Source organism: Lepisosteus platostomus, chromosome 10 (assembly GCF_059453375.1).
Source record: "Lepisosteus platostomus isolate fLepPlt1 chromosome 10, fLepPlt1.hap1, whole genome shotgun sequence".
NCBI classification, from domain to species: Eukaryota; Metazoa; Chordata; class Actinopteri; order Semionotiformes; family Lepisosteidae; genus Lepisosteus; species Lepisosteus platostomus.
In genome coordinates this window covers 5,667,059-5,692,549 of record NC_142620.1, presented here as the reverse complement: position 1 = coordinate 5,692,549, position 25,491 = coordinate 5,667,059, and the positions used below count along the sequence as shown (strand labels likewise).

General features: G+C 38.5%; 1 protein-coding gene across 6 annotated transcripts in view; it reads right to left on the bottom strand.

Moving 5' to 3' along the window:
- prkd1 (protein kinase D1) overlaps positions 1–25,491 on the bottom strand; it is a 71,806-nt gene that overhangs the window by 27,692 nt on the left and 18,623 nt on the right. For 3 of the 6 annotated variants that reach the window (XM_088647671.1, XM_088647670.1, XM_088647672.1), the window contains exon 2: positions 7,090–7,228. The exons of 1 other annotated variant lie outside the window; for it this stretch is intronic. In XM_088647671.1, the coding sequence (XP_088503797.1) occupies positions 7,090–7,228 (139 nt within the window). Of the gene's footprint in view, positions 1–4,182; positions 4,897–7,089; positions 7,257–25,491 lie in introns of all 6 variants that reach the window. 2 more of the 6 variants (XM_088647676.1, XM_088647673.1) reach the window with 2 other exon arrangements.

Below are 25,491 nucleotides of genomic sequence, written 5' to 3'. Positions count from 1 at the left end.
CAGGGAATTTAATTACAACTATTAATATGCACATAAGGTATTCTGGATGCTATTTATCAGTGGTTCACAGATACTAATTTCCACTGATCTGTGCAACGTATGGTAATCAGCGTACGTAAATCCAGGACTCGTCCTAATCAGGGCTGTGAAACTATTCCTGACTGCATCGCCTATTGGACTTGAAACTTTTTAGATCAAAAGCAAAATAATAGCAATTTAATTTTGGAATTTTAGGGAAAAAATATATACATTTGTATGAAATTGCTGAAAAAGATCAACGAAGCAGAAAATACCCTGAAGCCTCTATAACCTGAGCCCAGATCTTTCATCACGAAAGCAAAGGGGGACAAAAGGCACTAATCTCAGCCCTCGAAGGGCAAAGGGAAATGCGTGCAACCGGCACACAAGCGCCCATCCTCCAGACCCACAACAGCCACGGTCTGTATTATTTCCCGCTGGAATATTCGCCTCTCGTGTCTCTGATTGCAAATCAATGCTGCTGCTGCTCCCGTGTCCCATCCTGTCGATAATTCAGTTCACGGCTCTGTAATGAGCCACTGCCTCACCACCGCATGCAGGACGTCACGACTCGTAAGGAAATCAGTCAATGTTTTATTTTTACCCGTTTTTATTATGAAACCTTTTCCTGCCACCATATCACCATTTTACCTCCTTTATGCCGGCAGTACTGGTGATTCACCGAGACAAGGCTCTAAAGAATGGGACTTCTTCCCAGTCCGCATGGCAGAGGGAAGGAGCAGACGTTATAAGATAAGCTTATGTTAATATGTCAGTAGTTTTTATATGAAAATATAATGGATGCAATTCACAGCCCAAGCGCTAAGAACTCAGCAACCTTCCAAAATATCTCGGCATTTCTTTCATTACATTTTATACATCAGAGGGTTTTATTTCATTTATAACTTGGTTTACAAATAGATGTTTAAATGTATAAAATATGAATTCCCTGTAATTCCGTCTGCTACAAGCCAAAAAAACATCTTGCTGTTTGGTGCTATGGTGGTGGAGGACTGGCATGTCATTTCTTCTGAATAACAGAACGTGCCCTGCTGTACAGGGAGTCAGCTGGGGACAGATATTAACAGAATATAGAACATCCATCAGGCACATACTGTCCCAATCTTTTCCCACTTTTGCTCAATGAATGATCAAACTCGGCTGTTTCTTAAGCTTTTTGCTTTGTTTACTGTCACACAGAAACAAAAAACCTCTGTAGATTATACCTCATAACATATTCATCTGTCACACTCCCACCAGACCTGAGACTTCCATTTATGATAATAATTGCTTTCACTTATATAGCGCTTTTCTGGACACTCCACTCAAAGCGCTTTACAGGTAATGGGGACTCCCCTCCACCACCACCAGTGTGCAGCCCCACCTGGATGATGCGACGGCAGCCATAGTGCGCCAGAACGCTCACCACACATCAGCTCTCAGTGGGGAGGAGAGCAGAGTAATGAAACCACTTCAGAGATGGGGATTATTAGGAGGCCATGATTGGTAAGGGCCAATGGGAAATATTTTGCCATTTAATATCTTTCATGATTTTAAAGGTGGTGAATGTGAAATAAACATTTTTTTACATACCTTACCAAAGAAGATGCTCTGCGTCTTGAAACAAAGCAGAAAACCCAGTTCTCTGGTGTCTGGTCAAAGTAATCTTCTATACCTGTGGCAAACCTGGTGTCCACATACTGTACTGTACACCTAAAGCCACCATTACACAGCAGAGAAGATCACTGAAACTCAGGGTGATGGAAGAGGGGCAGAGGAGATATAAAGTAGCTACATCTCTGGGTTTATTTAGAGGCACACATTCTGCCATTAAAAATCACCTACATTCTCCTTCATTAAAAGAAAACTCCTAAATTCTTTTGTCATACCTGCAGTATCACAGTGTGCCTTTTACAGTTTTAGTGACAGTGTTTCGTTTATGTTGGACAGATTTTGTTCTGATAATATGAGTTGGTTGATGAAAACCTGGCTGAGTAGAATTGTATATTTAATGATGGGGAAAGGAGGGATAATTGAGAGCATAAATAATTTAAATGAGGCAGGCAGTCCAGGTTTAATAACACTGTGTCTTTTTATACCTGTAACTTGATTTGCGTCCAATATTATGCAATGCTCTAGAAAGACAATTGCTGTGTTTTCTCCTGGGGGTAGAAAGTCACCGTCTGTTCTTTTAGCTTATGTCTTTTCTTGCCTGACTTTAATTTTCTGGCTTCTGCATCACGTTAGAAAAATGTCAGGAAAGTGATCATAGATCACACTTTGGCTCCTATTTAGGGAATCTTTGTGATCTAGGGTGTAGTTTGCACTTTTGGAGTGAAAAAAAGAAAAGTGACAATATGTTCATAAATTAGTGAGAAAGAATTTGAGAGGTGATTTTATTTATATATTCATGTATTGTAAGGTTCTCCTTCTGCATTACTTTCATAAGAGCAGGCTTATTTTTTTTAAAAAAAGAAGTGGGTGACATAGACTTAAGTAGTTAGAGACAATTTCTACGTTTTTAGCTGTCTGCATAAATCTCTCCTCTCTTATCTGTAGAATAGGAAAGCCCTAAAATGATTAATTTCTTTTTTTATCTTTAATAGATTATTGCCAAGACATTGCAAATGTGTGCCACATCTTATTTATAGCGCGTTCTTGTAAGCAGCCCGAGGCCCAGTGAGGAGAGTTGAACTGCCTGTGGTCACACAAATCAGATCAATTGGACCACATGCGTTCTGTTTATGTTAACCAGAACTTGCCATAATTCACACAGAATTAATTTTAAAAATGCAGTGTAGTCATTCACCCCACAGGCACAGGGTAAGATGCCTTTTCTCTGTGCTAAAGAGACAAAAGTGTTATTTGGGAGATCTTGCTTGGACCCTAATGGGAGCAGAGCACAGGTCATACGCTTAAAATAACCTCAAGCTATTTGTACAGGAATATTACCTTTTCTGTTCCTCTGCAGAATGGAACTGAACAATTCTGTTCAAAGCTGCGCCTTAGAGCCGTGAACAATGAGCAAGTTAGAGTAAAGGGGGGTCTTTAGTGCCCACTGATATGGGTACAGGGGCACCCAAACCGGGTTTAATGCTCATACAGTAGGACAGAGCAGACTGAGACAGCAGGTTGAATCCAGGTCCATCACATTTGCACTAAAGCTACTTTTGCAGCTTTGCTGACAACCTCATCAGGGCACCACACAACAGCTCAGTACCACCCTGCTTTGACAAGGCTGCTGTGGATTTGGACATGGTGTGAGTCAGCAGCCTTTGTGGTTTATAACTCTGCCTGTGGTCATGTTCTGTATCAATGTCTAGCTAGTTCTTGTTCAGATTTACAGCAGATAAAGATGCATTACACGTTTTTTCTAGGATCACTAAAAGCATAAACAGAGATTCTTATTCTGAATGGTTTAGGGCTGCTTACAATTTTACATCATTCTGCCTTTATCGCTTTATAGCTCAGAGTTCTAAGATGCAAATTCATTCCAGTGCTGACTACAGATGTTAAATATGTAGCATAATCAATTTACACGCCAATGTGATGACACTCACAAGTTTGGAATAGTGCAAAAATAATTATTCAGATAACATTTCTTACCAATGCAAAAATTCAAAGGCTATTTTTTTAAATATTAAAAAAGTTTGATATAAAGCATCACATTGTGCAAATCACTGCAAGAGTTCTTCTTACAAAAGAGATTTTTTATAAAACACACATACTGTATATACAGTATATACATATGAATTATTCCAAAAGAACATTATTTTCCTTACAATATAATGTGAAATATTTATAGTAATATCTAAATTGTAGCTTTCGATTGTGCAGAACAGGAAACAGGAGAAGAATGTCTGTCAGAGCACTCTAAAGAGAGAAATATGTTAAGTCCTCCTTTAGGAAACTCTTGAGTGGTAGTAAATCTCTTCAGATTCACAGCAAACAAACAAGACTAATATCTTCATCAAACTGATGACAATCAATGAGTAAGAAGTGAATCTGCATTTTGCCCTGCGAAAATCAGGCCTTCAGTCTGCTGCATTGAATATGTATGACCTGTGAAGGGCTTGCTCTGATGAACTAAGACAGTGCACCAGCATTCATTTATTTTGCAGAAATAAATCACAATAAAACTAAGAGTCCTACTGTTTTACTCACAGAGCAAGTGATGGTCCACTCAGCACAGAGTTGGTGGCCAGGGGTGGGTTGAAGTTAATAGTCACACAGATAGTTCATCACAAAAGTGGAAAAAAAAACATTAAAATTGTATTCTTAAATTGCATACACAGTATGTCTATACACATAACTCTAAGTATATACAGCACACATATAACTACTACTACTGATGTTAATGATGTGCCTTGACTACAAGATCATAGGAAGCAACTGCTACTGTTTTTTAAACCTGCAGAAAATATGAAAACAAACACTTCCCAAAAAAATTATCCTTGACATTCCAGTGGACCACTTACTGTGGGATTTTATGTGTTTCATCAGCACCCACAAGTTAAGCTGCTGTTTTTGTGTATTTAAAACAGCATGGGTATAAGCAAGGCTTTTCTTGCACATAATCCAAGCCTCTGTTCTGCTCCAAGGGTAGAGGAGGCACTGAGGTAAAGCAGGTTGAGATTTTCTACTGCGTGCATCACTGCTGAAATCTAGCAAATCAGGAGTATGACTTAACACCCATATCCTTTACTCAGTGTCAGTGCTGCAAGAAAAGTTGCAGGCATTTTCTAGGCATTATACAGTATATAAGGTAGAGTCTAGAATTTCTTTACTTCTCCTGAGAAAAATCCAGTCTCTGTGAAGAGCTCACTTGGAAGGCTCCTCTTCATTAGGGAGGAGCGCAGTCTTCCACCATCCGTTTAGCTGACAAAAGTGTCATTAAAAAGTGTCATGACAGGTTCCCAGACAAATGTCATAAAAATATGTGTCTCAGCTCCTCTCCTCATTACCTTAATCACCTGAGCACTGCTACGTCGCGTAGCTCGGCAGGAGATGCTGTAATTTTCTTCCATTTCTACAAACCGAGTTTTAATCAATTACCTGACATAAAACACCAGAGCAAACCCACAGAGTGTTTGTTAAAACACATTATAGGTGTCAAACATGCTACTCCGAACACTTCCATTCTCAATCTGAGGCATCCAAGATTCTCACAAGGTATAACAGCCAAACTGTGGATACAACAAGCTTCCAAAACACTTTGAAACCCAACTTTAAAAACAACATCTTTGTTTCCATAGATGAGATCCTAGGATGACAACGTATGATTACTCTTTTTTACAAAATGATGGCACAACAGCACGATCTCTCAGAAATCATGGTCAGAGAATCACTACAGTGGATTTTAGCCAGGAAAGAATGAGGTTTTTATTATTATATCACATTCTAAATATGGTGCCTTTGTTTTATCTAAAATGTGTCATTTTTAATGCATGCACTATTAGTCAGTACTGCGGATAAAGTTTTTTTTTGCTTGTTTTTAAAACCAGTATAATAACACTGGTTCACAATGTACTCATCGAGACAGAATTTTGGCCTGCTTCTAATCTACTACATTATAAAACATAAAACCTGCAGTAACAAACGTTCTCAGTAGAATCTCAGCAGGACAGACTGAAATGGCCCTAGTTGCATTGACAACAGCTCAGTGCACAGGCAGTGATATTTTGGTTAGGACAATATAGTATCTCATAATTACTAAAATATTAAGACTACATTTCTACAGCAGTGAGAATTTGGTATACAATAATCCCTAGAATTTTTGTCATACATCCTATGTATTAAACAGATTGTTTGCACAAAATTAAGGCATTTGCTACTGTTTGATTTTTCCAACTAATGAAAGTGTTGTGAGAAGGGCTTTCTGACAAATGTGGTTTGTTTTGCAAGATATATGATTCACGGTGGTGTCTTCTGCTGCAGATCAGGGGATACCCAGCAGGTATTACTTGTGTGCAGTCAGATAAAAGCCTCAACCCGACATCTCTGAAGCTGGGTACTGTAAGTGAGGGACACTTAGTTGCAGGACAATGCGCCTCTATGACTGGAAGGTTTCTTACATCTCATCTCACCCAAAATGGCAACATATTGGGTGCTGGACAGCATCCAGGAGTGCACTGATGTGCTCTGTGTTTCTGGCTGTTATTTTAGGCCGACAAGATTAAAGTTCTTTAGATTCCAGTTTACACTGAAGCCTGGAAACCCTGACTCTTACATTGCCTTTTAATGGAATGCTTCACGCCATGAGATTAGAAATGGAAAAATTAAAATGCTGAAAATGGAGTCCAGAGGCTTTAATGTGCAGCATGATAGCTACACAAGGGCTTTTCATATCTCATTAAGTTATAAAGGTCAGGAGAAGGAACACAGTCGGGAGCAGTAGTGTATTTCCTTTCTTCAAATTATTCACTAAATGTTTAGCAACCTTTGCTTTTTCTAAAACAAACCAATTATGCAACTGTTTTTTGTGGTCAAAAGGTACTACATTTGAGAATTCAAGTTTATTTGGCACATAAACATGACTTTACAGGCCATTAACACCTGACATCCTAAAACTCATTTTGGGTCATGTATTCTCAACACTATGCTAAATTCTGTCATTGTTATTATCAAGAGGAATGAAAACCAGGACAAGGAGTCTTATATTTCTGAAGCTGGATGGAGCTGAAGTTCTGAAGGGTTACAGTATGAGGCAGCATAACCTGAAAACTTCATCTTGATTCCGACAAATCTTTCTGTTTGTTTGATTTTTACTTTCCACAACATCATGGCAGTGTTGATATGGTTCTAAGCATGTTTAAAATATATGTATACAGTAGTATCCAGATATGGACATTTTCAAAGCATGTCAGAAAAATTAAGCACTGTAGCAAGAAAACCTTTAGCTAGAATAGTGTCCGCAGGAATACACAACAGATATTTTGCATTCAGTATTCTGGAAGCAGGTAGCACCTATTAAAATGGGATGACCGCTACTTCATCATTCTCCTTCGCATGTCACCCAGGGCTTTGCTAGTTTTTATTTTGGATTAGCCTTCTCGGGGTTTAATTTCATACCTGACAGCACAACTTCAACAAGGTCTCCCTCCTGAATGTCTGTTGCACATTTCACCAGCTGGAGGATATTGTCCGAGCTTGGATCATGACGAAACAAGAGAATTTTGTCATACATCCCATAAAAGCCACACTCTGGGAACTGCAAGATAAGATAAAAAGACATATAACTACAAAAATCATTAAAGGATCTACTGATGAACTGAAGAGTCACAGAAATCATAAATGTATTACAATTGTAAATATATATATTTTTTGGACACTCAATCTGTATATACCTATGCACACCTTGCACATATTTTATTGTAATACAGTGACTATGAGCATATTTTGCACACACCTATGTATTTATTTTATATTTATGTTGTATAACTGTACGTAATTTTTCTTCTATTCTGATGTCTGTTTTTTGCTCGTCTTGGGCTGGACTGCTGTAACACATCAATTTCCCTTCGGGATCAATAAAGTCTTATCTATCTATATTATAATGGAGAACAAGATTTTAGAATTTTTTTTTTTGCCGACAGCAACACCCTTGTACCATGAGCCCACAGGGTTAAACTAAAATCAAACTGTTTCAAAATACATGTGTATTATATTTATTAAGAATGTGGTGGCCGCTAGGAATCAATGAACAGTATAATTTAAAAGTGTATAATTTTTAAGTGTAAAATCCCACATTGTTTGAAAAGCTTATAATTTTGTCATCACTGGATTGTCCTGAGACGGGTCTGGCTATGTTGTGAAAATGTGGCTGATCGGGACACGAGTCTCTTCTTTACACAAAGGATTGTGGGAAGCCAATACCCTGACAGCGGTTCATGAAACAGCTGCATGAGATAGTTGGATCAATTAGCTACTAAGTACTAAGAGGGTAGTCGGGGCCTAATCACCTCATCTCACTTGTAAACTTTATGTTCTTCTGAGATATGGTGGCATTTTAATTTAGATGGATGAATGCACTATATTTCTTTGAGGTGAACCTCGGCCTTTTCTGAATAATAACATTTTCAGAATTGCAATTGGATAATATTTGTAAAGCTTTTGACAGCCGTGTGAAAAAGACACTGTTATTACAGTGAGGATAAATGTTCCCAAATTTTCACATAACAGACAAAAGAAATTCAATTTTCTTTGCCTTTTCAGTTGCATAAAACAAAGAACAGACATTTTTTTCTCACCCATTTCCATCTTCCCTGAAGATATAATATTGCAGTAAAGCTGCTGAAGACCCACAGGTTAACATACCTATAATCCCATTTGAGTACTGATCATCTCTTTGGATTTTTTTTTCTTTAGCAACCATCACTTTACAAATGTGTTTCTGCCTGAAGCAGACATTTTTCTTTAAACTACAACCACTTATATAAACAAGGGAAATGGCAAAACATGTTATCAGTATAACCTTCAAAGCAGTAAGCAATTTAAATCACTCTTGCTTTTTTACGTAAGGCAACATGATCATTATAATTAATAAAACTGCAGACGTCAACCCTACATTTTGTGGTTGTGTTTTAATGGTTAGCTAATGAACCATTTGCAGGCTGTGCAATCAAACAAGATGTATTGTATACTTGTCTTTGAAAGTATACATATTTCTGATTTTAGCCTTTTCAATTAAAATAATCTGAACTCACAGCTCACAGCCCAATATTTTTGTCTTTACCCTTGGGGTTACCATCCCACTCTGTAGTAAATGAATGAAATGGACTACAAACCCACAATTCACCCACAAGGGAACCAAGTCCTTCTAATCAACATAATTAATTCTGTGCAGTGTCTGTAAGTCTCTTGGCAATTTGTATAAAACCAATGAACAGGTGAGGCAAACCTGAAAGCAGAGCTATCAAACGTAATGCTAAGGAAAAGGGCACAAATATGACCTATGATGTGTTGTGCTCTCAATTCTAGTCACAAACCATTGACAGCAAACATCTGTGCTGCGCTTTCTGAACTATTGTATTTGAGATGCGTCAACTTAATAATCAATTCAATGTCAGAGAGGAGAACAACATATTGATAGACAGTGTCCTTTCCTGGGGAAGAGTTGTTGGTACTGCATTGATTTATGTTGTGTTTAATCACCCTGCTTCTGTACAAAATTCTATTACTATTCTGCGAATTCAGAATGACACTGGACCCTGGGCAACATTGCAGCATTGAACAGGAACTATTTCAGGCTTTTAAGATCATATGCTAGGATGACTTCAAATATTAAAACATGTAGGATTTCTGTGCTTTTCCATATAAGACCATATTTTCCTTTTGCCTCACAATAAACAGGAGGCCACAATAGTATAGTCTCTTTAGTTGTCTGATATACAATTTTCCTAAATAAATTAAGGAACGGGATGTCTGGTTAATAATTAATGGGATCCCTCTGTATTTATAGGTTCCACAATTTTGTAACAGAATGTACAGTAAGTCTGTACAGGAATGTAATAGCTTTGATATGTTGTGGTGGTGGCAGAGGATTATCAAAATTTGTTGTTATAACAGAAGTTAAAACATTCTTATAACTGCTGGTACATTTATTTTTGCAATATCTTTTTATCAGCCTCACCTGTTGAACTTGAGTTTATATTTTTTCTATAGAGAGTGATTTTTTTTTGTCTTGTTCAGTTTTGATTGAACTCCCTTGAATGAAATGTCAATATTCGCATATGATTGCTCTGGAAATCCAAAAGAAAAATGTATCAATTTAGAGCACATATAAAATGTACTGAAAATTGTATTCATTAAAATGTGTAATTGTACAATCTATCATGTGCAGCAGTTTGTAATAGATGTTTCTTCTTTTTTGTCATCTGTGAAAACCCCTCAAATTGCCATACACAGTTTGTATGGGTTTAAATAAAAAGTATGCAAAGCAGAGATGTTAAAACCACACTTTCAATCAGAGATTATATTTAAGTGAGAAATGTGTCAAAATAACTTGTTTTATACAGCAATTAACCTGCTTGTTTTTTACATCTATCATATGAAAAACCAAAATCTACACATAGGATGTCTGACTTTGTAACGTAGATTAACGAAATCATATCTGTATCCACAACTTACAATTCACACACTTCTAGTTTATCCTGAAAGGCGTGCGAGTCAATGACGACAGAATTTCTGCTTGTACATTTTCTAATTATGTTGCTGTCCTTTTGCAATCATGCAGCAGTAACAGCTGAGTGGGTGGGCACTGGCACATTTACATAATTACAATAACAGCGACTCTGGAAGGACCTTAAAAAATGAAACCAGCATTTTATTGGGGGGAAAAAAAGAAAAGAGAATGAGAGGGAGGGGTGCAAAGAGATTAAAAGGAAAGACCGACCGAGAGCGACTGAATAAGACGCCCCAGCCTCTCTCTCTCCGCGCACACGCTCAGTGACCTCGGGGGACAGTTCCCCAGCGATAGACAGCAATAAACAGCGTGGTCTCACAATGCCACTGGCGTTAAAGCCGTTTCAATGCCATTTCCTGTCAGCAAAGCCGTTGCTTTGCTTGTGCAGTGTTAAAACAGAGTAAAAGTGTTTGAATAGAGGCAGAATCCGCCTTATAAATAAACCTCGCAATAAGGCTGCCAGGACCGTTTCTGATGCAGAGCTGAGCGGAAATGGCGCTCGCTCTTGAACACGGTTCTGCTTCACAACAGGCGGGATCAGCGAGTCAATCAATGTTCATCTGTTCGCGGTGCGAACTGCCTGGCATTTGCGTCTTACTTTCTTGCCTTTCGTGTTGACGGAGATTTTTTTTTATTCTAACAAATGGCGCTGTGGTATTTTATTTTGGTGTTTTCACATACTGTATTTAAAGCTCTACTGAATAATAAAAAAGCTGGTTATTTGAAGGCTTCTGTGAAGTACTAGATCTAGCACCATCTCGATTTTCCAAGGATAAAACAAATCTAGACCTACACGTGTAGTTAGTTATACGTCTGTAAAAGTAACTTTCTTATTTTATTAGAAACAAGTTCTTAATGTTGACTTAAATATAATGTTATTTTACAAGTTTCATAACAAATAATGTAACAGTTTTTTTTCTTTTAAATTGTCTCATTTGTTTTGTTTTTTGGTTAAAGGCATTGATCTGTTTAACAATAGCTCTCTGCATCTCCTTTTAATGAGGCTTTTAGAAAATGATACAGAGATGCAAGCATGGTACTGAGGTCACCATGACAGCAGATCCACTGTAACACTATAGTTGTCATGGCAGCAGAACTCAAGGCTCTTTCCTGATTGAATACTATTCATTTATTTGACACAACGAGTGCACATGTATCTGCTGCATGTCTCAGCCATCAAAAGGAAACAGGAAAATGCTGATACTTGTCATTAACCCTTGCAAAACGTGGTTTCAAGCACTCCGGCTAGAATTCTACAAATTACACATGTGGCTATTGCAGATGTTACCGTCTGTCACAGATGGAGCCTAGATGTCTTTTCTTCATCAGCGCTATCCAGTGGCAACTACTGTATTTTCTGTTTTCTTGTGCAAGGTGAACTGAAGTGGGGTGCTCTTTTACACTCTCCTGTTACTAAATCGTCCATTTGCTTGTGGCACTACAACATTCTTTTCTGAATTAAGATGGTCAAACTTGCAAAAGCAGAAGAATGTCAAAATAAAATTATGAAAGGTGTGAAAATTCTTAAACATTAACGAGGGCGAGTCCAGGCTGGGCATGCACTGATTAGTTACAGTTGTGAAAAATCTGGTTCAGAGGAAATGAAGTTGTGTCTGAGGCAAAACTCCGTGGGCAATTTGTACTGGGACTGTGAACAGCTATTTAGAATACTGGCCCTTATCTGCAGATTTCCACCATAGAGTTTCTCACTGTTTTCCATCTCTTATCAAATCATATTAGAAAGCTTACTTCTTTTTTGTTCTCTGTATACAAGACACTAGAAATACTTTCTATCTGACCAAATGTCATGCATACAATAAGATGGAGGGCTGAAGCACGAATGGAATAAGGACGTTGAGGTCTTTATTGGTCAGTGGATTTCCGAATCATTGTTTTGCTTTTTAATACATTTAATGTGCCTAAATGTTTCATTAAACATTGCCTTGTTAACTGATCCTGCACCCTATCCTAACATAAAGCCCTTGTATATCCTCCCACGTCTGGGAGACATTTACTTCCACAAAACGGTCTCCCGTAGAGAACGAGCTCTGGATCGCATGTCTGAAGACAATCGGTTCTCTTCCTCCAGGATTAACACCCTGTGACTTTCTGAGTGTAAGTGCCTCTTCCCTGTTGACAAGGGTAAAGGAAGCACAAAGAATAAGGTGTTGAAAATGACTTGTGTCCTCTCATAATTGCCACAGAAACCTCCTGGCTGTCACATAAAGATATGGAAGGTTTCTCAGATCACATAGTTAAAATTGGTAGTGAAATGCCAGTGGTTAGCTCTACAGGTCCTGCTGATATACACATCTTTAACTGTACAAGCTACTTTGTGTGGCAAGAGGACATTCACCCCATTTTTTAAAAACACTCCTTGAACTGAGACTCGCAGAGTTTGTGTCAGACTGGCCTAATGACTGGCGAAAAGCATATTTTGTTCAAGCTCTTTAGTATTATAAAGCATGTGAAAATGCTTCCCCGTGTTCCCAGGGCACTTTCCTTAGTTGCACTGACCACGTGTTTAAATAGTCTATAAATAAAAATAATCTTCTGATTTCAGACTTCTAAAAATATAAAGATCCAAATGCTTATTCCTGAAAATCAAAATATAGTGTAATTACATCTTCGAAGCTCCATGGAAATTAATTTTCCACACCAAACATTTTCTGTTTTTAAAAAAGACTACAAAGATTCACATGCAAGGTACCGAGATTTAATGAATCGTCTTTTTTATTACAGTAAAAGTGAATTGTAATGCAGTACCTGGAAAGATAACACTGGAAATGCAAACCTTTAATGAGCCTCTGCATTCACCCTAAAATTCTTCACACAGCTGTAATTAGGTTTGCTTTTTTACAGCTGACATAAAAAAAACACTTCGCACTGTCTCACATGAAAATAAAGTTGTCACTAGAAAACAAGATTTTTCTGTGTTTCATAATAAGGCCGTGTGTTTTGTTCATTATCTTAATGAGGTACAAATAATGCTCGCACTCTGGAGAGGTGGACTGTGCAAAGTCTAATTAACCTTATTCTGTCTAGAATGAATTTTGAGACATTTAAACTTTCGGGATATACTGGTGTTGACTGTCGAGGAGCCCAGATTTGTTATTTTAAGAAGCAATTTTTTTTACTTGTGGCCACAGAACATTTTGCACATTGCAATACGAACATAAAAAGGTTACAAATGAGCAGCGACTCAGCTTAGCTAAATTGATTGCTAGTAACTAATTGATCTGGGAATCTAATTCCAACGTTTCTTAATGGAAGCCCTGTTACTGGATGCAACAACATGCATGTTAACTTGTTACAGACTCCCACAACCATTCCTGCAATGTTTCGGTGAAAGCATTATTTTGTTTTCACAGCTATGTTTTAATTATAATTACTATTCCCTTACTGTATCTGATGCATCTTGGCTTTCACAAAGAGATGATTTGCAACTTGGGTGATATTCTATATTCTCTTGGGAGAATTATACTGGAGTTTTCCACAAGTTGCTCTAAGAACCAAAAGGACTATATTCCTAGTAACTTCATGTAACTTCATGTGAGGGTCAGTAATGGTGCCTTGCTTTCCATGTGCCCTAGGTCAGGAGACACTCTGTATACAAGCAATACACAAAACAGGCCTGCGTTTACACCATTTCTTTTCCACAACTTGATAAAGTATGCTGCCAACATGCCTTCACGATTTTAATGACAAAACTACAAGAACTTCAACGCACTGGCAACCATGAAAAATATTGCAACATAGTTTATAAACTGTCAAGCTCATGTTAATTATAGCTTGTGGAGAACTTAATTATCAGTCAGGGTCTCTGTTTATCACACACAAGGCAAGACAGCAGATCAGCTTAAAAACACAGCAAATCTGCCAGGTCATTCACAGGAGCAGACGGTGTATTTTTACTCCTCAAGTTTCATCACAGGGAATGGAGCAATCCTGTTGAAAATACAAATCTCAGTGCTACACCCTGTAACCTGCCTTCTAACATTTCAACACAAATATGGTCATCATTCTCCACAAAAAGTACTTGACAGCTTTTTACATTCTATGTATACATGAAAATAAAGTTTAGAAATGAATCTTTCATGTATAGTATTGCCACAGGATACACATGGCTCTAAATGTGTACGGTCCTTGACAATTGTATTAATGAACCACATTTAAGTCCCTAATTTAAGTATAATAAACAGTATGGTAAACTACACCTTTTTTGCCAGTGAATCCTCTTTTTGGTTTATTGAACACTCCTCCATCCTAGATGTATATATAAAGATATAATTAACCTATTTTGACAATAGAAATTCCACTTGATAAATCACTTCCGTTTGCAATTGTGCAAGTGAAGAGCGAGACAAAAATCTTCCCTGTTCTTGTTTGTACAGGTGCATAAAACAGTTTCACATACAGAAATACCTTATATAACCACAGAGGACTAAAAAAGTGAGAAAGAAGAATGTGGTGACATTTCTATGTGATCCTGAACGGTAGCAATTTTGCATGATGTGCAATTTTTATGCAGCTCTTTATTGGCGAAACTATACAGCAGAAATCTCACATCTCCTGCTGTGTACGTTGATAGTCAAAGCTTTTTAAGCAGCTTTGAACAATAGCCTTCAGTGTCGGAATTAATGGAGACTACAGAGAAATTTTGGAATAATAAAATGAAACTACTGTGTCATAGAAAGTTGTCTGCAATTCTCATAGTCCCCTCTGTATCAAGTACAACTTCATAGTGTCCATTTAACTTTCCATAAGGCTTCCTTAAATTACAGCATCTGCAAATCAAAAAGCAGTGGCTGATACCATGTCTTAATGGTTTTAGACCAAAGAGGAAGATAGAAAAGATTTTATTTGCTGTGCTGCTGTAGAATTCACTGTATCTAAAAAAAATAATTTCACTTTTTTATGGTGTCAAAGGGAAATACTGTAAAACATCAATATACTTAGGAATGCATTAAGGAAAAATAAAATATGTTCAAATTAATGAATGTATTTTTGCAACAGGGCAAGAAAAAACACACAAAGACAGCACACTGAGGACTCGAATGATTAGAGAGTAGTGACAATTATCCAGCCAGTCAAATTCTATGACTTTGACAGTTAAATTAGTTTCATTCACAACACCTCTCCTAATTCTGACCAAATTCCATTTCATGGCACACTAAGAATGACAATTTATTTATTAATATTTGACAATGTGCTTATGTCTAACATAGCTTTTAGTAATATCATCACCTTTGTTTCTACAGCAGGATTTATCACACTGCAGCACAGGGGAGAAAAGTGGGCTACATACTGTACTGCCTATGCTCATCTGTAGAAGTCAAAAATGCTACAGAAGAAATTTAAATATCCTGTGCTACATTTTTATCTCGCTTTATTAATATAAGTAAATGCAAGATTTAGGTCTGCATTATGAATCATCAGCTTTGTGGCGATGGGCCATCATGTTGAGCACAGGCACTCTGAGCTGAGGAGGAGACATGCATATCTCAATGTGCAGAAGAGAAACAACATGACTTCTGAATGACGTGCTAAATAAATCCCTAAAGTTAGAATCTTCCACGACATGGTGAATGATGGCCACTTGAAGATCCTAAAAAAACCCTTGGTTTTCGGTGTTCTTACTTGCTACCAGAGGGAGAAATCACACTGTCCGCTGGCAGAAGGAGGTACAGCGAACTTCAGTCTAGACCTGACTTAATTTATTTTTGAGCATCTATGAAATAAGCCAAACTCTATATATACCAAAGCATATGATCTGACGCTGTCCATTACTGTCACCATCATTGCTGATTCAAAGAGCTCTAACAGAAAGAAAGCCTTACCCTTCATGAAAGCATTTTGTCTATCCCGTAGGATCCTAGTTCTGCAGAGATGTTCCTCTAGTTTTGCTTTAATTATTGTTTTCATAACTTTATATGCAATCCAAATAAGACTTATTGGTCTGTAATTACTTGGTTCAGTTTTGTCAGTCTTTCATGTATGGGCATTACGATAATTCTCTGGTCAATGGGTATTAGCCTTGTCTTGAGTGACTGCTGAAAGATTTTGTTATTGTCCTTTCCAAAGTGTCTCTTGTTTCATTAAGTACAATTGGTAGAAGACATTCAGGCCCTGGAGATTCGCTTATCTTAAGTGCTTCTAGTATGTACCGTATTATGTCTGCCTCTTCTATGCTAATACTGTTTACTATAGAGCTCTGTCTTTCTTCAGCCTGAGGCATGCTTCTGATTTCTGCTTCACTCTGAAATATTCATTTAATACATCAGCACTTTTTCCTTCGTCGTCTAGAGGTTTCCAGTTCTTATCTGGGGGTTACAAATTCATCCTACTTCCTACTTGATTTTTACTTTACTGCTCTTTTGGTTTTTCAATATTGAAATAAAAACTTTCATTGTTTCTTTGGCCTCTCTAAAGGGCTTCAGTTTATATTGTGTCTCTCAAGTATTTTACACAGCGTATTAATATTCCAACACCAAACAGAAAGACACGGTTCTGAAAGGCACAGTGTAGGTTGAGTCTCAATGGACTCAATTGTGCCTGAAAGAGGATAAAAGTTCAAGTGACTCATGCATAATGTATCCCTCCTGTGTCCAGTGCTTTTCCCTTTATAAAGAATCTACATTCTGGTAACATGAACCAATCTGATGGAGAGCCCTCAAGGAAAGGCTGAGTCACTCGCATTATTAGCATGTGATTTGGAGCTTCCTTACTGCTTGAGCTTGTCCACTGGCCCAACGAAAAAGGAAAGCCCCTGAATGCGCTCAGAGACATCACATAAATTATATAGAACAGCACTGGCAAAACATCAGCCTCTTCCTTATGGTTAATGCTCCAAACTCTCTGCAATGTTGTGAATTCCCCATGGAATGAGTCACCTCTTATGAGCGCAGTTTAAACTAACAGTGGGCTGGCTGTTGTGGAGCTCACTGGCTTAGCTAAGGGATGCAGAGATTACTGTTACAGAAAGTGCATTTCAACAGCATGAGATCTCTTGACTTCCTCTGGGGAGGTTGAAAATGCATACGTTTTCATGGATTTATCTTGGTCATGAGTGGGCATGACATTTATCTTCAGCATTGAGCACCATTAAATATTGTACATGAGTATAATATTTAATGAAGCATATTCATTTCTGATAATATACCTTTTATTAAAATCACCTAAATTGAAAATCTATTTTTTGGCCCATTTTCAGTTGTTAATGATGAGTCTTCTATTGTTTATGTCTTATTTTGTCCCTTACAATCCCAAAAATGTCAAAAGCACCAGAGTACCATCACAAGAAAAATCCTCCATCCAGCTGCACCTTGTTCATGTGAATCCCTTTGTCTCACCAAGAAATACGTTACTACAAACAGGCTAAGTCTAGTACAGACAGACTGTTGTGGAGAATTTACTCTACCAGTTGTTTCTGTATGCCATCTAAATAGGGATCTAACACCAGCTGAGTCCATGAAACTCCCTTATTAACTGACCTTCAGAGTCAGAGGTCCAGTCAGGGAACACACCAATATAAATGCAGTGTCCCCTGATTATTACAAGCTAGAATTGGCAATCCGATCTCCTGTGACTGAAATGAGTGCCCTCTCATTCCCTCCTCACCCTGCCCTGTGTCTGAGCAGTCCATTACCTTGGTAGCTTTGGATTCACCGTGTTTATCTAATATTGCAGTCAAGCAGTTCCTCACATAACCTGTTAGGCAGCTTGGTTAGATCCAGAAAGAGAAAACATATTGAATCTCTTTGCAGAATACAAATGACAAGACATTTTTACTCTACTTTCACAGCTGTAAGTGTAAGAAATAATTAATTTTAGGTTTCTAAAAACCATGAAGATAAACTTTTTTTTTCATCAGTTTTGTGCTTGGGAAGTTTGTTCAGAATTGGATGTATATAACAGTACACTGTTTATGACAATTGCAGAAAAAACAAAGACTTCTTGTGTATCCTAAATGCTTGCTTGTTTTTTTATCTATGACATAATACAATATTTTGTCATATATTGTGATCTGCAGATATAAGAGACAATCATTGTACATATGGCATGAAAGAAAGGTAGTTGTGGCAGTTTTCCAGATTAAATTTCCCTACCCTCAATGAAGATGTCTTGTTAATCACATGTGGTCCAATGCAGAAGATGTATTAACAACCAAGCCAACTGTGTACGTAATAACAGCCTTTTCAAAACACTTTGTTTACGGCGAAGGAAAATAAAACTGACAACAAAAGCTACTACAGTACATTGTCATTCAAACCAGAGGAGGAATGGAATATAAACAGTGCATTAACACATGCAAACTGTGAACACTCTCAGAGACAACCATTTCACTCCCACACATTGCGCCCATATACAGTACTCTGCACAATGATGACTCTTCTGTTACTCATATCTGTGTATGCTTACTGTAGGCCATTTAGTTATCATTTCATGGTGCTTCCAAATTGTACGTCTTCATTAGTATAGCAGACAAAATCTAAACAGTACTAGTGGGCAGTATTTTCAATCACGACTGTTACACTGCTAACTTTCCTCAGTGTCCAAAGTTTCCACAAAGCATAACACCAGACTCCCACAGTCCGTCCTTAAACAAATACAGTAACAAACAGACAAATGGGAGTCCGTGCCTTCAGGCAATTAGCCTGCTATTAATATTCTAATAACACTGTACATTGGTCTTAAAATACAGCACTTGAAATACATTTGTTGGAGTTAGCTAAATGGTTAGCTAAGTGTTGGGATAATGAGAAATAACCAACAGTGTTCAAGGTCTGTAACTCGCCGGACAAATGTCATTATGGTCACAGATAACTATTAAAAGATGTCGAGATAAATCCAGTAGGTAGTCCCTAGCCTGATTAGTCTGTCAAGCTTGACGTCACTGAAGTTAAGCTTTTCTTGCCTGATCAGTTTCAAACATATTAAATTATGGAAATAAGCAATCAGTTCGGCCTTCACAATTGTTTGTGACTGATGGAATATTAAGAGATACGTATAGATAGTTCTACATGAAGACCTCATTTCCATACGTTTCACTGTCGATTCTGATGTAAGAATCGCTTGCATTGCTAAGATGGTGCTTGCTTTCAAAGGGACTGTTACGTCCCCGCGCGTGTCCATGCTTTTGTTTTTTTTTCCCCACTTCCTGGATTCAGGAACCCCCCCCCCCCCCCATTGGTCCATCACTACACCGTCACTGCAGTTGTGACATCATCATCAATCAACTCCCGGCCAATCAGCAACCAGACCTCAAGTTCAAATACAGAGGAAGTTCTGACTTCAGAACGTTCATTGCTGGACTTTTTGCTTGTATTGCTAGCTTCGGCTTTGTTTTTGCTCGTTACTCCTTATTTGTTCTCATTACACCCCGTTCCTGGCTTGTGTATTGTACTATTCGCGTATTACCTGTTTTCCACCATTGTGCAATTTGCTCACTCGTGTTTGTGTTTATCTGTGAACTTCTTGTACACTTGGGGGAAAAGGCAAGAGTAAGATCGTCAGATATATATTTCACTCGTAGGGTTGTTTTCTGTCTAGACACGCAAGGTTAGGGGCGTGTGCCACTTCTGTGTTTTGGTTCTGGTTAGTCAGTGTCGGGAAGTTAGGGCGCGTGAAGACGCCAAAGACCCTTTTATTTTTGTTTGTTTGGGTTAGTTAGGTTAGTCCTCACTGTATTAGATAGATTGGTTTCGTTATTTTCTTTTCTTTGGCACCGCTCAAGTTCCTGTTCCCTGTGTTAGTGTCCTGTATACGTACCATTCACTTATGCACCAAACTTGTGTTGTCACATTTCCTAAGTCCCTCACCAGAAACCCGCCCGCATCCATACCCATCCTGAATGTTACACCCCTTTACCCCGAGACACCTGGGGTCGTAACAGGGACCAAAATTGCTTTCCGGATATGAGGGGACTCACTTCATCCACCGCTCAAGTGTAGCACCCATCTGGTTGGCACGCGACAGCCGGGATGTTGGAGCAGCCCCACTGCAGCATTGCTCTGGTCAGGCAGAGCAATACGTTTTCACTTCACCAACTGAGTTAACAGGGAAGCAAGGGTCAACTGTACAAACTCAAAGTCTGTAAAAGACTCTTGCAGCAAGTTACAAATATTGGGACACTGGTTTAGAAATTCTGGTTCAGAGGGAGAGTGACACCTACTGGTCCACCAGTACCAGTAACCTGATGTTCCTAAGAGGTCTCCAATTTAAGCAGCGATCTTGCTTAGCTTGTGAAATCTGCTGAGAACAGACACCAAGTTGGTTAGACTGCTGCCCGAGAGTACACATTTTATTTGAGGTATGGAAGAAAATAAAATATTCTTAATAATATAAGCGGTCTTATTGTTCTTACCTAAGCTTATTTAAGAATGCACGGCATATTATATTTATATTACATTAGCACTGATAAAATCACAGCTAAGGTTTATTTCTCTCTCCAAAACCAAATGAGTGCAGCATAAATAAAGCTGTGTGTGTATGTGTGTATTTATATTTCTCATGTCAACTTAAATGTTATTCCTGAAGTCGTTATCGGGCTGCCAAGTGAATGATTTAGCTTGGAAATGTAAATCAAATTGCATTTGCCACACAAACACACCGCAAAAGCTTATCTGTATGAGACAAGAAAAAAAAATCAAACGTTTCCCGCATTCAGATAAAACCGGTAATTACGTTATCGTGTCTTCATGAAGGACCGTTTCCGTTATCACAGCAAAACGCCATTGACTTCTAAGAGATGATGTTTGTGCCGTAGCACGTTATGATTGTATTAATGAAGCAAACTTGTTTCCTAGTGTAAAACCAAACAAGTCCTCCTTACAAACTCTTTAATGGGAGGGTCTGAGCAGACCTACTCAACAGTCCCTCTCTTTTTCCCATTAAATGCTCTGGAAAGCTGCCACTGAACCATTTCCTTCTTTGGAGTCTCTTATCTAGAGCAGACTAGAAAAGCGTCTCTGATAATTATTTTCCCCACTGTTTCAGCAGCCTCCCTGGGACCTCCTTCTAGCGGGTAAAGACGGGAGGGTAAATGTGCAGGAGGCCACTTAAACAGCACATTTCAGACTTAAACGTCTCAAAATAATGTTCTTTTAATGGGTTCACCACCTCCCGAAAAGGTGAGGTGACATACAGTATGTTCACCCTCTTTTTATATCATTTGATGCAGCTTATTTTGGGGGACCATCTACCAAAAAGTCAATACAGTAATCTTGACCCTTTTTCATTTGTAAGGGAAGTGCAAGCCTGACTGAACATGGCTCCTGTAGGACTTACTGTGCTTTTACCATGTTGTACCACAGCACAACAGGGGCAGTTCTGGTATAGGTCAATCAATGATCATGGACTGAGGCTTAATTGTCTGCACAGTCATCCCTATTGCCAAAGAACTCCATACTCCTTTGTGTCTGTGCAAACTCTATTGTGTATCTAGTCCCATGTGGATATTGTGGTGCTTGGCAATAGACCTTAGTGCACCCACCGATCCTCTGTACTACAGGGAACATGTTGATTGGCATGAAAAGGAAGTGACATGTCTCACATGGAGGTATGCACACCTGCAGTGAGCTCCAGTGACATGCGGATGTGTTCTTGTTTGAGCTGTGTGATGACACAGGTGTCGCTCATATCTGTGCTTCCATTGTGAAAATGGGGTGGCACGACTGAAGGACACATTAAACTTACATTAAGAGAAAAATACTGAGCACAAGTGCTTGGCATCTTTCTCATCTTATTTGTTTTTTTTTTTTAAAAAAGCACTTCATTTTTTTTTAGAATAGCGACAAGTGAAAGCTCAAATTTAGACATAATGTTTGCACCAATCTTAGGAAGCCAGATTAAAAGAATCAACTAAATCATAAAATCAGTAGAATAGATCTTCAGCTTATCATATTCCTAAAGCAATCCCATGAGTGTGGCATTCAGATAACAAAAGGCCACATTAATCTTTTGATTTTCAGCCTATCCCCACTCCAGTCTCCTCACATCCAATTAGGACAGACTTCAGTTTCTATGACAACATGAGAACGGAAAAACATAAAAACTCTCTCTGCCGTGTCTGTTCTGACAATGCAAAGTGCTGGGGGCAGGAAACTGGTTCAGGGTTATACAGGCATTGCCTAGCCTGAACCATGAATTTGCAGTACGAAGTAGTGAAGAGCCCCTTGCAAGTCTACTGCACACTTGCAATTAAGAGATTAGTCAATAATAATCACTCCCAAAAGTACAGAAGCTCTGCAGCTGAGCAATTTGACTTCAGACCTTGTGGCTTAAGCGCTGGCTCTTGCAGGCTCAATCAATAACTCCTGTAATTATTTTACATGCTGTGTTGACATGAACCACATGCCGGATTTCAGCTTGTGCCGGTGATTGCAGAGATAACTTATATTCAATACCACTAAAGTGCAGGGCTGTTGTTTTTCTCACCAAGAAAGAAAGGCTACAGAACGGGCGCAGCTGTGAAGGGCAGCAAGCAGAGCAGAACAATAACCATGTCGGAGGAGACCTCTGTGGGCCTGGTTTTATCTCTGTCAGGCCCTGGCTGGGGCTTCATTGCTTCCCTGTGGAGAATAATAAAATGTGCACCTAGTTATCATGTGCATGCAAAAATATGCATGGTAAAAAATTAAATCTGTTAGTTTCTATGGGCATTGGTAGACAAATACTGTATGTAGCTACAGTAAAGGCAAAAGGTGTTGAATCTCAATATAGCCATTATTCCAAAACCATCATTACAGAAGACATAGTGTCATCCACTGCTTGATAGTATCGATCAGAATATCATTCTAATCCCCAGAGCTGAAACCCATTTTCACAGCTCTTTAAGACAGACAGCAGCTTACATGAAAACGAAAAGTAAGTTAGTGTTGCAACAAGATACGCCGATTTTAAAAAAAATAGCAAAATCTTCTTTAGTCCTTTAATTTAAGTGTCTCCCTTTCCACATCACATGCAATAGGTAACAATATTCCATTAGCACTCATCTGAATGGGCTCTGAAACCCTAGAGGGGGAGACTTTGATGTTTCTCTTTCTAGCTGTCATCATGCACAGAAAAGGTGCTATATCCAGTTCCAACTCCACCATCCCCTGGATGTCTTAAATTTTTAATTGATACCCATACTCTTTGCACTGCCTGATTGTGAGGACTCATATGATGATTAAAATAGAGTTCATCAAAACATCCTGTATTTTACTTTTAAAGAAACAAGCAGTTGTAGAGACACAACCCCCTTTTAAAACACCAGGCATTCCCATCAACCATAAGCCAGCATTTCATTGTCTGGTGATCACTCTGTGTTTATCAAGACCTCTACCTAGGTCTGCCAGAGCTGCACACAATCATCGTGACAATCCAAACTACAGCTCTGTTATCTTTTTCTAACAAAAAATCATTTTCTGAAGGCTGACATTCTTATTTTAAATTGCAGATATCGGTCTCTTCAAAATGTTTCTGACCTGGAATTCTGATTTTTGTCTCTCTGTTGGTTGGATATCACATAAGCTGTGGTGGTTCATTGCACATGGCTCTGGTTCGATTCAAACCAGAGTCTCCCCTGTAATGTCATGAAATCCCACCAGTGATCACATCCCAATTAGATTACAGCAATAACAGAGGACAACAGAAACCGCATGCAGAAGTGGAGCACTGAGAGTTTACCGACTTGTGTCTCCACTGAGACAGACTAAATCATCTCCAAAACCACTGCTATATCCACTGCAGCCCAGCATACAGGCAGATCACCTGTAGGGTTATCCCCCTTTTCATAACCACTATGTTGAGCCAGAAGGCTCCGAGATGAAAAGACTTTCAAATGAAAGTCTGTTGCTTTCTTCACATGCTGTGATAAGGCCATTACTTTCTATCATCTTCCCTTGTTAATAAAGATGACACATAATAGGTTCGGTTAATGCAAGCCATTAGAATAATGAGGGCTAGAAGAGAAGACGCTTTTTTCTTTCACCCATCACTGTGCGGTAATTTCACTTTATTAGGTAGTTTTATTTTTTATCAGCTGGTAATTCGTGGGATATTAGAAATACATAAAGCTTACTGGTGATTAACGTTGGGATTCATTTTTAATCTTCATTGTGGTTTATGTCCCCTGTAGATAGACAGGATATGCCCATTTCGTTATGAAAATCTGCCCATGGTGAATTTATCATACTTTTCAACTGTGCAATGGTCTTACCTCGCGTTTGCTATGGTGTCTTACACTTAACACATGCCTTTACTGTCCCCTAATGAAATTGCACTTTTTTGCATATACTGTATGTAATACCAGTTAAAACTTTTCAACTCTGGCCAAGTCCAAATCTTTAGACTTTGCCATTAGAGGGGAGATTTGGTACTGAAATGTATTTCTCACTGAATTAAAAATCTGAAATGGATTGCTCTGATACAGTAGATAAACTATAACAGACCCTATTCATTCCGACATTTCAAAGACATATCTTAACACTTCCTTCCGAAATATCTCGGATAAACAAAACATGAAGAAGACAGTCAGCTCCCTAGGGGCTTTATGTAGCAGGAGGGTAACTTCTTCTGCTCAGCTCTGCACAAGCTGCCCAGGAGTGTGTACGAGCCTGCACTAGAAACTAGGAAAGGCAAAAGAGTGGGTGCTTGCAAGATGCTTTGTTGACTTCAGTGATGTGTATTTTTACCATACTGTCTAAATATTTTTGCCAAGGGGATTTAGTTTATTGGATTCCAAGAAAAAAGTAGCATGTCTCCAAAATACAGCAAAGTATGCTTTAATACATTATTCTACGCTGTCCGTCTCTCATTGCAGTACTGTATTCTGTTCCTCGAAATCTAGAAGAGCAATCATTTGTGTATCTAATGTGAAGCCCCCACATATTTAAAAAATGAATTCCCTCAGGGAAAGAAAGTTGAATGCTTCATTTTCCCCACATCCAGACCAGATGCAAATTTATTTCAGCACAAAAACACTGTAGTTAGTAAAAGAAACTTCTACCAATAAAAAGAAAGGTTTTTCATCCAACCAGCTCCTAATCATTTGTCGTATATTTTACTGCATTTAAAACTAAAGTGAGCAACAGAATTACTCATCACACACCACCGATACACTAAAAGATCAGTCCTTTAATAATCTCCCCCCAAAATTTTTTTTCAAATAATTTTAATACTTGAAACCTGTGACCCTTCAGGACTAGGGCAGAGAAAGGCTGGGGCAGGGATTCTCTGCGTGTTGCTCAGCAGAGTCGTCTGTGATTGGCCGGGGAACAGGGAAAGTGGGTGGGGCCAGAGCAGTT